Below are 14155 nucleotides of genomic sequence, written 5' to 3'. Positions count from 1 at the left end.
TGTCTCCATGCTTCATTTTACAAGCATTACTTTTTCTTGCAAAATATACACCTCTGCGAAAAATTTGAGGTCAGTAAGTTTTTTTTTCTAAAGAAATTTATATATTTTTTCCACAACGATGCATTAAATCTATCAGTAATTTATAATGTCACAAAATATTTCTATCTCAAATAAATGCTGTTCTTTTGAACTTTCTGAGTCCTGAAAAATGGAGTACTGATGCTGAAAATTCAGCTTTTCATCACAGGAATAAATTACAGCTTACAATATTTTCACATAGAAAAAAGGTATTTTAAATCACAATAATATTTTACATTATTTCTGTTTTTTTTTCTGAATTTTTGATCAAATAAATGCAGCCTTGGTAAGCAGAAGATAAACATTTAAAACTCTTACTGACCACAAACTTTTGAACAGTAGTGTATATTGGTAAATGGTTTATGTTGGTGCATTAAAAAAATGGATAAATATGATTCTTAATTTGCGTTCATTTGGTGAAAAACATGCCTAGATTGATTTCTGGCTAAATCTGGATTTATACACCTTCACTGATTATTCAGAGCATATTTTCTGCATGCGGTCTGTATGTGGCGTTTCTCACCTTGCGCGCAAATTCCCCTTTGCCTTTGCTGTACGCTTTGTTTTCCAGAAAGTCATAGACGTAGGGCAACAGCATGGGGCAGGCCTTCACCATCTCAGGGTTCAACAGCAGCTGTAAGACAAATTCGGCTCTCAGCACACCTGGATCAAAACACCTGAGCTAGCAGAATCCAAAAAAAACAAACACATGTCCTGATCTGACCCACCTGTAAATATGAGTTCAGGTCCCTCTTCCTTTTCTCCAAAAACTCCCTGTCCATGTTGTTAAAGGTCTTTTTGCCAGGAAGCTTGAGAATTGGACCAAGGCTCTCAAACTAAAGAAAGGACACAGATCTCAGCAAACTCCATAAAAGATATTTAGGTCAGAAAATTACTTTAAAATGATCACACTGGCCGACCAAATTTTTACACATATCCAGACTAACATGGAGTCTGTGTTTGCAGAACTCACAGAATTTGAACAATAGTTTTTCTACACTTACTTAATCCCTGGCATGTTAGTTTAATAAATATATTGGCTAGTTCATTATGATTTAAAGTACCAATATGAGTAAAGTTCACATCGTTGTTTAACATATTATATCATGTTTAAAATTAATTAGAAATTTGCAGATTCACCCATAATCAGCACATAAAATGTAGAAAAATGTCCATATATATTTTAAGATATGATGTAATCAGGATTGTTGTGAATTTATTTCAAGAACAACCAAAATAAAAAATAAATAACAATAATAAAAATACCCATTTTGCTTATAGAGAATGAAAATATCAAATTTCAATTTCTCATATAACGGTTTTAAAAAAAATTACTAAATACATATTTTATTTTTTAAATAATATATATATATATATACATATATACATACACACACTACGGAAGAGGATTAGGGCCAAGCAATAATAAAAAAATAAAACCATCTCGAGATTAAAGTTGTTCAAGAAAAAACTCATTAAATCACGACAAAAAAGTCGTTAAATTACGAGAACAAATGCGTTAAATTTTGAGAAAAATTTGGTTAAATTTCGAGAAAAAAGTAGTGATAAAATGTCGAAATTTAATGAGTTTATTCTCAACATTTTATCTCTACTTTTTTCTCAAAATGTAACGAGTTTTTTCTCATTATTTAACGAATTTGTTCTCGTAATTTAACAACTTTTTTCTCAAAATGTAACAACTTTAATCTCGAGATGGTTTTATTTTTTTTATTATTGCTTGGCCCTAAATCCTCTTCCGTACACATATATACATGCACACACATATTATAGATAGATAGATAGATAGATAGATAGATAGATAGATAGATAGATAGATAGATAGATAGATAGATAGATAGATAGATAGATAGATAGATAGATAGATAGATAGATAGATAGATAGATAGATAGATAGATAGATAGATAGATAGATAGATAGATAGATAGATAGATAGATAGATAGATAGATAGATAGATAGATACACATTTCCCCCCAAATTGCATTAACAGAAAAAATATTTATAACAATTAAATTATAACATTTATAACAATAATAACATGCATTACAATTGTCAAGAATCTATACATCAGGGTTGTTTGTTGTACTGCCTGTAAGTTATGCAGATTAAATTTTTTAAAAAAATGTTTACTATTATATAGTAATAAATAAATAATTTTAAAAAATCTCCATAACTTAAAGGCAGTACACAATCTACCCTGAAAGGTGACGTATGATGTCCATTTATGGGTAAAATTCTTCAGCTTTCCCCTCGATTCTCTCACCTGCTCCGTGATGCGCATGTGGAAGTCGTGAAAATCGCTGTAGCGGCGGTACGTCTTCCAGATGTCCTCACTGCCGTCGGAGTTCTTGCGTATGACGGTGATGGTGTAGAGGGCGTACGTCTTCCCATGATCATTACAAACGCCTGCCATAGGAAGTTGGTTTAGAAAAGCATCAACTACAGAGAGGCAGGAGCGATGGAAATGATGGAGCAATAGCCGGCAGGGGAAAAGAGAACAAGAACGACAAGACAGACATACAGCGGAGAGAGGACAACAGAAGACAAAGCGACATAGGGACAGAGGGAAAGAAAATGAATGTAAGAAAATAAAGAAATAAAGTTGATGGAATGATAGTCACAGAATAAGATTGAAAACAAAGTGGCAGGAAAAGTGTTGAATCCTTCAAATAAACGAAGCTTGAAAATGAGAAGTGATGACTAGAGAAGAGAGGAACACTGAACATCTCTTTAAATCAGACTTTTAATTTGAAACCTTGAAACAGTATTTATCTTTTAAAATGGCAAAATTCAGGCACAATTCTCACCTGTATCAGAGATAAAGGCATGAAGCTGAGCAGACTCATCCACGCTCCCGCTGCTGAGATCATCTAATGACTACAAAACACACACATTCATTAGAAACACATCGAACACATTCAGCACAATGTATGTATATATAGATATGAACAGTTTTATTTAACATACTAAATTAATGCTTCCTGTTGGAGACCCGTTGAATGACTCTGGAGAAACAGAAATAAGAATTCAATTTATGCTACATCTACACTAATTCAGATACATTTGAAAACACATCTTTTTCTCTACGTTTTGGCCTTTCATCCACATTAAAGTGTTTTTGTCCTGCGAAAATGCACTCCCAAGTGGATAAATTTGAATATGCCTTTTTCGTGTTGTAGTAAGGACTGTGAAAACTGAGAATTTGAAACTGTCCAGTTTCATTCTAAAAGTTGTAACTTCTTCCTGTTTAAGCTTCTGGAAAGGGGGCCAGGAGCAGCAGCTCATTTGCATTTAAAGGGACATGTTTTAGACCATACACGGAGTGGTGATCAAGTGCGACCTGAATGCGTCAGTAAGTGGTGAGATATTTCGCTAATAAAACGATTGTGCCAGAAGATTAACATGAGAAATGCATTATGTCTGGTTTCTTGGCATCATCTCAGAGAGCTTTTATTATGTTTTTGCATGTGCAGTAAGATGATTTAAGCATCTTCCAACATTTCAGAGTGGACGATACATTTTTGGAAAAAGCTTGAAAATGCTAGTCAAGACAGAGCACATTTAAAAAAAACGAAAATGCCATCTTAAAATGTATCCGGTTTAATGTAGACATAGCCTTAGGAGATGATGCTTAGACTCATTGTTGCTGTCATTCATGACAGATCTGATCCCGTGTGTGTTTCTCACCTCCGTCCCCGTCATCAGATCCCCTGAAACTGGGTTCCTTCAGCATGTCCAGCTCGGCCAGCATCCGCACATACAGCGGGTGCTGCCTAAAAGACGGGTAATACCGCTCATCCTTCAACATCATATCATACACCTGAAAAACACAGTGAGCTCAATTAGTGGCCTTTTTATTGGTCAGAATACACAAATCACACATACATGCACACTGACCTTTCTCTGGATCTCATCAAATATCTCAGGCGTGGGATCCTCTTTGCTGAGCTTTTGAGCCAGTCTGGTAACAGACGCTTCATCCACCTGCACCCTAGGAGAGGCCTGATTGGAAAAAGAACCAGTCAATCATCACTTCATATCTTCGCTCGCCATATATTGTCTTCCCGCCAGGCACTATATGCAGTAAAACTCAGTTTGTTTTTGTGTGAAGTTTAAGAACTGGTAAATCTGAATCATTTCACCTTCTCAGACAGATATTGGTCGTAGACGCCCACCGCAGCAGCTCTCAGCAGCCCTTTGGTTGTCTGGGTGCTCTGCTTTTTTCCATCCCTCTGGCTGCTCTGTAAGACCTCCAACTGCTGCTGCGCCGTGACCCGATAACCCTCCACCGTCAGCCAGAAGAACAGAACCGCCTGACCGCCCATGTGCTGCATGTAGTCTATAAAGAAAGATAAGAAGCAATAAGGGACGAGCTGATGATGCATTTCAAACAAGAGGACAGTTTGTGTATCCATCTCGACTCACCCATGAAGAACTGCAGTGCGATGTTATGCACTAGGATATGTTCCAACGGAATCACACACAACTTCCCAAAATTAGCTGCGAGTTTCAAAGTGTCAACTTCCTGTTTGGCAAAAATGTTAGATAGTCATTCTGAGGGTGAAATGTTAATTGTCAGACAACTGATTAATCGCTGTTAATAATTAAAATGATTTCAAAAGTTCATTTTAAATAATAATTACATTTAAAAAAATCAGAAGTAACATCCAAAATATTTCATAATGTTTTTAGAAAACAGTTACTTCTGTATTTTCTATAAACATTATTATAAATAAAGGTACTTTTTTATTATTTTAGTTGTCTGTATAATTATCTGTATAATTTCTTAATTATATAAAACAAATAAAACGCCTCCAATTGCTCCTAATGCATTTTTCCAGACTGAAAATGAATTAGGAGCAATTATTTAATGTTATTTAATCATTTAATGTTAATAATCTGAAATTTTTTTTTAATTAATATTCATGAATTACAATACAGGAAGTATAAATGAAACGGGGAATTTGGTTACCTTTCCTGATTGTAGCCTTTGTATTCGTGTTTCACAGACTTTCTTCACAAAAAGCAAACTATTCATTTGATTCTTTATTATGTTGATATCTGTGAGAGAGAGGAAGAAAATGAAGAGTAAACAATGTTTGTTATTATAAAGCCCTGAACTTTGCCTCATATTTTCCAAAATATACCCCAGAATTCATTGTTTATTTCCAAACCGAATAAAAAAAAAACTGACATTTAAGTATATGTAAACACAGTTGTGGAGTGCATGTGTGTTTACCGTCTGCGCCCGTGTCCAGAGATCGGAGATGCTGAAGCTCCTCTAGGACTTTGTCTTTGACGGCCTCCAGCTCGGGCGGTTTGTCCGTCAGCTTTAAGATGTTCAAGAAGGCCTCATAGTTACAGCTTGAGTCACGAATCTAAACACACACAAAAACGCTTTAAAGGGAAAGCAAATAAATTTACAACACGCTTCCCTATTCTACGAACAGAGTAGGTCTCACCATCCAGATGACGAACTGATTGATGTAATCAGGGTCACTGAGCTGGTTAATTAAGGGCAGCAGGACTCCTCTGGCCAAAACTTCCTGCAGGACATCAAAGAATCGATCAATTAATCATCATCAACAAGTTTGCTCAGTTGCAAAACACGAAAGCTGGAGCTCTAATCTTTTAGTCTCAGCAGCAAGACTTGTCAGGACCAGATAAGTCACTTCATGTGTTCAAAACAGAATCCTGCTTTCTGTAAATCCCTGATCTGGTGTCTTAAAGGATTTAATACTACTTAAGCTCTATCAACAGCATCTGTGATATACTGTCAATTACCATGGAGGATAATCTTTCCAAATGAAGTTGCATTTTAGGAAAATAAATTTACTGCAGTACAATCAGTGATAATTTATAGTATTTATTAATATTTTGAATCATCTTTTATTTAAATGTTATGCTGCGTCCCAATTCGCATACTATGCGTCCTAAATAGTACTCGAAAAAAGAATTAGTATGTCCCAAATCGTAGTATGTTGAAATGAGTATTCCAAAGATACCCGGATGGTGTACTTTTTCCGGTTAGAATTCGAAGTGCAGATCCGTGCACACTTCTAACGGCTAATATTGCCCATAACACATTGCGCTGTGTACGAGGATTTGATTAGAACTACAAATACGAATAAAAAGTGTTTAGAAACTACAAACATGACGGACGTGCGAGGTACGACGGTTAAGATAAAGGGGCTTGAATGATTAATAAGCAGTGTCTAACCTGACAAAAATATATTTATTAAATGTTATCCACATTATATTTCATCTGCAACAGCATTGTGAACTTTTATAACGATGTGTTTGGTCATTAACTTTTAAATGCATCATAATGCAAAGATGAGGAGAGTTCTCTGCATGAAAGACCCATGACTGGCAGATCAACGTGCGACTACATTTCTCTCCGAAACGGTAGGAAAATAAATTTAATTCAATGTGGAGGATTTTAACTGTGACAAGATGATTGACAGGTAGTTTAAACAGTTACAGGTTGAGTAACTAAGCAACAGAACGTCCGTTAAAGACGCAGTTATGACGAGGTAGTATGTCCCAAAACTTGCATACTCTTCTACTACACACTCAAAAGTATGTACTTTTTCTTTACAAAAACAGTACATACTTTTAGGACGTAGTATAAGTAGGCGAATTGGGACGCAGCATTAGTTTTAGTAATTTTGCTTTAGTCATTTTTATTTTCTATTTAGCTTTACTTATTTCTGATTTTGTTTTAATCATTTTAGTACTTCAACTAATTTATTTCAGTTAGTTGGCAAGGGAACATTTTTTAATTTTTGGTTAAGTTATCATCTAATATTTATATTTGTATTTATATTATATTTTAAAGAACGAAAAACTATTTTAATAGTACTAATTGGAAGGCAGAAAAGGTTACAGGGTTTAAAAATCAGAAAGTGCTTGCATAAAATGTATGTTTTTTTGAGCTGTAATGGTTTCCTCCATGTAAACACTGCTTTACAGTATTCCTCCCATGTTACTTTCTTTAGCCGGCCATAACATTAGTTGAAAGATTTTTATTTAAATGCATTTGGGACTGATTTAGGAAGTGTGTGTTTATGTCTCACCCTGAGGAAGTATCTCATATTCTTGTTGTGGAAATCTCCAGAAGGTAGTAACAGGTACAGCAGCACCTCACAGAGATCCCGCAGGTAACCTGCACCAAAAACACACTATAGTCAAACCTTCAGCAAACTCAACGTACAGAACAGTCTGATCCTCAACCAAAGCTATTACAGGATATCTGCAGGGTTCTGCAAATTTAAGGCTTTTTAAGATCTATTTAAAGATTGGCACAAATAAAATTAAAACTGTATGTCTATTCAGAGCAAACCAATACAATCTCAAAATAAATCATGAGTCTTTTATTTAATTAAAGCAAGCTTATAATATTTAAGACGTTTTATTCATTATGTATTGAAAAAGGTTAACATACCAACATATTGATACAATACATAGGAATTAAAGGTTGACCGATATTATTACAGATTACTGTGCAGATACTAGTAAAAACTATATACTGAATGTGTTAAATTATGTTCTTAGTCTTTCCTTCCTGTGATGTATATAGAAGCTACAAGAGTTTACACTGAATTCAATGCCAGATATAGAATTTTATGCATAATGTGAGACTTTTAATTATAAACAAGCCTGAAATACACAATCTTATTTTGTAATGTCTATGAATTCTGCCATCTACTCAATTAAAAAACGAGGGAGATAAAATATATACTATAACAACCATTTTCACTATATTACAATATAAACACCATTAAGTAAACATTGTAAAAATGCATCAACATTAGATTAATAAGTAATCTCTTGGCATAAATGTATGACTGCAATGACTGTGAATTGATCTGAAACTATGGGCCCGTGAAATGCGCAACAGCACCGCATTTTTACTTTGAAACATTTACTTACATCATCACCTTTTGAAGTTTAATGATCACATTAACCTGCATCATGATTCCTGCTTTTCCATCGAAATTTCCAAATAGAAGATTTTTCTCATACCACTTAATATATTTAAAACTATATATGACCTTTAATTCTATAAAACCGATGTTTAAGACTTGATAAGGACCCGCAGGAATCCTGTATCTTATGATTTTAGAAGTCTTGGAATGTTACGCACAAGTTGAACAAACTAGTTTCATGGTGTTTTTGTGGATTTTTGAAATTCAACAGTTCCTGTTCCTAATCATTCATCAAAACTCCTTTTTGTGTTCCATGGAATAAAGAAAGTAATTTGGTTTTGAAAAGACACAAGGGTGAGTAAATCATTTGTTATAATTCATCTGATGATGGTGGATTGAAGATGTGATCACATGTGACATATTTTATGTTCCCAAGGCACATATACACACACACCATGCTTCCACACAAAATGGGATTCTTGTTTTCTCTGATTGTCAGTCAGTCACCAAAAGTGTTTTCAAAGCATGTCAATGCATTAATGACTGGGTGTGTGTTTGTATTTTTTGCTAATCAAGTCTTTCAGCTTGTCTGGCCTATAAGATCTGCCCTTGAGAAGCATGTAAAACGTATTCATTGTTACTATTGTTGACATAAAATACGCCTTGAATCACTGGGCTGGAGTCTTTGATCTGTCTATAGACACAAATCTCACTTGCTCCGTGTTTATCTTACCTTCTTCATCCTTGCGTGACATGCACACCATGTCTCTACAAATATTCCTCTCCATTTCTACCTCCGCCTCAAAAAACGAGTCCAACAGCTCCTCAGGAGCATCACCTGCCGCACAAACACACAAATAACGTCATGCACTTGCTGACATTATGAGTCAAGTTCACATTAAAGACTTAAAGCCCTTATGTCAGTAATCAGGCATTAGGAAATCAACTATTTATTACAACAATTTTAGTCCTGATATTGAGATCTTTACACTAAACATCTTATTGTAATGCGTTACGATTATTGCTTTTCTTGGTTTAATCGGTACATTGATAAACATTTTGTCTAGGTTTTGCAGACAATTTGTATTGAGAGGAAAGAATGATAATTACGTTGTTTAGGATCTTCTCTCTCATTCAGCCTCTCTTGAGCTTTCCTGAAAACACGCAGATGAGTTGCAAAATCATCCACCAGTCTGGTGGTGAAATACGGCTGCCAGTCCACCTCTTTAGACCTGAGGAATGGAAAGATTGAAGATCAATGAATCATGGGAGTTACAGTCTCCATTTCAACATGGTGTTTACCAAGGAAAATGTGTAAGAACTTGTGAATGCAGTGTTTGGTTTGTGGTTAGGTGTTGCATCAGGCCTGAAACCTTCTGCAGCAGTGATTTTAAAGAAGATGTGAGGGTAAACGGGCCAGACAGGTGTCTCACCTGGTGGAGAACTGGACGAGGGCGTTCTGGACTGTCTGACGGATCTCCAAGAGGAACGTTTCATCATCACTCAGTGTGTAGTACCAATACTGGATATAGTCCCTCAAAGCAAACTGGATGACCTGATGAATGACATGAAAAGAGGATCAGAACAGGACACTATTTGATTAAAATAATGTCAAAAATATTATGAAAGAGTATATACATGAGAAGTGAGCGAATATCCCCTAATATTCAACTAATCATTAGTCGACTAAAAGAGGCTTTCTTCAACCAAAAATTTTTTTAGTCGGTTAGTCGTAGAAAAAAAAAAAAAAACTTGTGGTGAAGTTACACAGTCCGTGAGGGACAGATCATTATTGGTGGTTCTTTGTGATAATTACAGGAAATACAAACGTTTGCCTATGGCTTATCATTTGAAACATGTGAGTAGTAGTAACTTTACATTGCTGCTTGCTGTAACATTAACCTAGATAAATGTGTGCTATTATTATGCCCATATCCAAGTGTTTGTGTGGAGCGTGGAAGCTGAACTATAGCACATGTTACTGCATGAGATGGAGGCGCCAGCGCGATCACTTACATTTTTTCTGATAACAGCGGAAACAACTTAAAATACTCTGTCATTTTTGGTCATACAGATAAGAGTATTACATCATTCGAAACTAAGGGTATACTTTTATTTGTGTAAACTCACGATAACAAGAAAACGTTGTGCCTTTGTAAAATAAAGAAAAGAAACAGGGTGCACTTTCTGTCGCCTCAGTCTCTGTGAACTTGAGCAAGTCAAAAAAATAAACCAAAACTCAATGTTAACTTGCCTCACAAACATGACAAACATATCTATAAAAAGCTTGAAATGTCAAACGATCATCAACCAGTTCAAGTGGAAAACAAATATTCTCTGATTATGTAATCTGTGTGAAACATGCATATAGGTGTGTATATTACTGTTCAGTTAATCTCTGTAGCCGAAAACACAGAAAACATTATCAATAAATTTAAACTTTTCATTATTAAAATGTTTAGACAGTCTCCTTGCTGTTTTCACGACACATTCATAACCATTACTTTTGCCGGTGCGCTGTTGCAAGCTTTATGTGTGCACTTGAGCGCTGATTAGGCTATCTATATAGGTGATTAAAGGTTCATTATTATGATTTATATGGCTCATCAATATACACGTGCAATTAGTCGACTAATCACTTAAATGAATGACTAGAAAAATCTTTAGTCAAGAGCAGCTGTAATGATAATATCATAATGGTTGTTTTAATGATGTGGAAGCTGACATTATTGAGCAAGTCACTCACTTTGCAAAAACCAAACAAAAAGCATGCCTTGAGAGAGTGAACGCTTACACTGCATGATGCAATGTAATATAATGCAGTTAGAATGACACCAAAATTCAATATATGGGGTAAAAAAATGCTGCGTATTAGAATTTATATGATATAGTATAACAATATCACACAAGCAAAGGTGTTGTTTTTCCCCAATTGTCAGCACAGTTTAATAAAAGTTTGAGTAACATTTTAGACTCAACATTGTCAATATTGTCTCCAAACAAAACCGCAACAGAACCATTGTGCATCTCCGAAGCAACACACAGTGATGTTTCGTTCCTTAATGAATTTGAATGAATCGGTTGAATGAATGACTCAATAACTCATTCATGATTGCGGTGACTTGCCACCAACTGTATGTTTTAGTTTCATATTTAAAGTCCATTTACATTTATTTATTTAGCAGACAAGTTTATCCAAAGCGATACAACAAGCGATTCATCTTAAGGGTCAATAAACATGAGAAGTGCTAGCAACACAAAGTTTCAGACATTGTTCAAATAAAGCATTTCATTTAAAAAGATGATGCACACATATAATAAGATTAGAAAACATTGCCCTTATAAAGGTAAAAATGCCCTAAGAAATCAGTTTAATGTGGCAAATATCACCCCAAATTGAAAAAGTTATGCCGCACACTCTTAATGTACATGAGTACATATGTGTGTGAAAAACATCAGGCACAAGGAAATGTATTTTTCTCAATCATGTGCCCTGCATTCTTGGCACAGACACAATAACCCATCACTTCTACCACAAAGGGGTCCACACTGAACAGAACAGCTCGCAAACCTGCTGACACACTCTCATGACTGCGTTTAACTTTAACACAATTTCCGCAAAACATCAGACTAGTATAGAATGAGTTACACAATGATTTTGGTCATGAAGAGCTCTTATACTACGATTTTAACAGGGTCATATCATAGAAAAGGCACACTTCCCACATGGAGGCTGTTCAAAACAGTAGGAAGCTGCCTTCTAAGATACATTGTTTTTGCTAACTTCTCAGGTAGACTAATCCAAAAAATGCACTGCTAAGATTTAAATAAAAATGTATTAAATTTAATGGAAATTATTGAATTAATGATTAATAATGAATTATACAACTATTAAGTATGTCCAACTTTACCCGGATACATACAGCACACTCATGTTCAGTGGTACATACTATATAGCAAATCAAAACTGCTTGATTGTTACATCATTAAATCGTCGTTATATCTCATATAGTTGTTGCTGCCTATGTAGAGCATTCTAAATCATAGTACATGAGAGTTAGGATGATGTCTTAAAAGGTAGCTGTCTATGAGGGCAGCTGACTAGGTGTTGCAATGTACAATCGCTTGAATGTTTTCAGTATTTCGCAACTTAAACAACAATTTAGGTAAGACGGGTATGTCACTTACATATCCAAGGTGTAGTAGTAAAAAAACCTGTTTTCTAAATGTCAAAGAGAGGGTGGAAAATTGTCATGAAACAACAACATTGCAGTTTTATGGTGTGAGGAACCTATTTGACTAACAATAAAAGTAGCCTTTATGGAAGCAAATAAAAGCTAAAGTGTAGAAAATGGTCCCATCAAAAAAGTGACCCTAGCAGAATATATGCATTGTAAGCAGACTCAAACCTGATTCAGTAAAGCATGTGAGAGCACTGACTGAAAACAAGCTGAAGCTAGTGTCATGTGCTCATCAGTTTTATAAAAAAAACTCCAGTTCAGCCTAAACTCTCAAACTAGCTGATCCAGCGTCTTACTCATGTCACAGGCAGAAACAAACAATGTTTGTGAAGGGACAACTCGACAGTCTGAGAAATCCTCATCAGTAGAGAAACCACATGTTCCTCAAACACACGAGCGAGCACTTTCAGCCGCGTCATGTTCATCGGTCTGTTTGGTTTTGTTGACAGTACCTGCTGCAGTGGCTCATCTATGATATTGGATCCTGTCAGACGACGGTCGATCTTGATGGGTTTGGACTCTGATTTCATCTCTTCCGAAACCTGAGGAACAAATACAGACTTAAAACTCAGTCACTTCACATGCATTTCACTTGATATAAAAATATGTCTTAGACATACAAAAACTCAAAGCTATGGAAGTTTGTTTCCGCCACTAAATTGTGACTTTTTATTTCACAATTCTTTGAGTTTTAAAGTCAGAATTGTGTGATATAAAGTGAGAATTGCGAGTTATAAACTAGATCAGTGGTTCCCAAACTGGGGTACGTAAGGTGACAAAAGGGGGTACGCGAACAAAATGCTGAGTAGTTCATTTAATTCTACGTTAAAATAATATTAAAATGCATGTTTTTCTAACTGCCAAAATGTCTTAAATCCAGTACATATAATCAAATTACCTCATCATTTGCAGTCAAAAATGACTGTATCCACACAAGAAGCATGCATATGATAGATCGCGTGCAGAATCTGCTGCCTTAAATCGCACTAAATTAAATGTCATTCTCGACAATGCACCTTTGTGAAAGTGGGGATTTAGCACTTACTCGCATGAAAAACAAATATAGACACAGATAATGAATTAATTTCGATTTAAGACTCAAACTTTCTCCGGTACAAAAACATACCTTGTGTGAGTTCTTATATTTAATGATGATAACGAGGAAGAATGCAATTGTTCCCAAATATCCACATGACTGCAAACGTGACATTATTATACAACAGGTCAAAAAACAAAACGTACATTTTAAACACAGTACCGCCAGTATTTACTCTATTTTGCAATTAAATAATAACGAAAACCACAGCAGAACTACAACACACGTCTGTGTTTCGTGAACAAATCTGCAGCTTTGAACGAATCATGAGTCAATGATTCAATGATTCATTCACATTCATTCACTTGCTTCGTTACTGAATGAATGTCTCGATGACTCACTTATAAAAACAGTGACTTGCTGCCACCTACTGGCGGTTTTAGTTTAATATTTAAAAGTTTTACTTAGTTTTACCATCATTGAACATTCTCTATTGAACATTTTTATTTAAAACATTATTTATTTTATAAAGTTATTCATAAATGTAAAAAAATGCACTGGAAAATCAATTTAGGGGACAAATATTGTCCCTTAATGGTAAAGGTGTGACTGCAAGTGGAAGAGAGGGGGTTCGCGGAAGGATGGGAATGCCTTCAGGGGGTACTCCACGGTAAAAAGTTTGGGAACCACTGAACTACATTAAAAGATTAAAAACTCACAATTGCGAGAATTGCGACTTTATATCATGCAATTCTGACTATTCTCGCAATTGTGAGTTTTTAATCAAACAATTTGAAATTATATCATGCAATTGTTAAGCAATTGTATTGCTTAAACGCATTACAAATG

The 14155-nt window shown here is 35.2% G+C and overlaps 1 protein-coding gene across 8 annotated transcripts in view; it reads right to left on the bottom strand.

Annotated features, from left to right (window-relative positions):
• Positions 1-14155, bottom strand: part of snx13 (sorting nexin 13) — a 37748-nt gene that overhangs the window by 8192 nt on the left and 15401 nt on the right. For 3 of the 8 annotated variants that reach the window (XM_067411137.1, XM_067411142.1, XM_067411139.1), the window contains exons 4-21: positions 13397-13465; positions 12723-12812; positions 9463-9584; positions 9140-9261; positions 8763-8867; positions 7178-7266; positions 5561-5644; positions 5338-5476; positions 5071-5159; positions 4524-4623; positions 4241-4437; positions 3996-4100; positions 3786-3918; positions 3066-3103; positions 2906-2975; positions 2362-2537; positions 807-914; positions 602-712 (exon numbers count right to left, since the gene is read on the bottom strand). In XM_067411137.1, the coding sequence (XP_067267238.1) occupies positions 602-712; positions 807-914; positions 2362-2537; positions 2906-2975; positions 3066-3103; positions 3786-3918; positions 3996-4100; positions 4241-4437; positions 4524-4623; positions 5071-5159; positions 5338-5476; positions 5561-5644; positions 7178-7266; positions 8763-8867; positions 9140-9261; positions 9463-9584; positions 12723-12812; positions 13397-13465 (1947 nt within the window). The remainder of the gene's footprint in view (positions 1-601; positions 713-806; positions 915-2361; positions 2538-2905; positions 2976-3065; positions 3104-3785; positions 3919-3995; positions 4101-4240; positions 4438-4523; positions 4624-5070; positions 5160-5337; positions 5477-5560; positions 5645-7177; positions 7267-8762; positions 8868-9139; positions 9262-9462; positions 9585-12722; positions 12813-13396; positions 13466-14155) is intronic. The other 5 variants (XM_067411140.1, XM_067411144.1, XM_067411143.1 and 2 more) reach the window with 3 other exon arrangements.

The sequence above is a fragment of the Chanodichthys erythropterus genome, chromosome 15, assembly GCF_024489055.1.
Source record: "Chanodichthys erythropterus isolate Z2021 chromosome 15, ASM2448905v1, whole genome shotgun sequence".
In the NCBI taxonomy this organism is placed as follows: Eukaryota; Metazoa; Chordata; class Actinopteri; order Cypriniformes; family Xenocyprididae; genus Chanodichthys; species Chanodichthys erythropterus.
The sequence above is the reverse complement of the archived record's forward strand: the minus strand, read 5'-3'. Positions and strand labels throughout refer to the sequence as shown.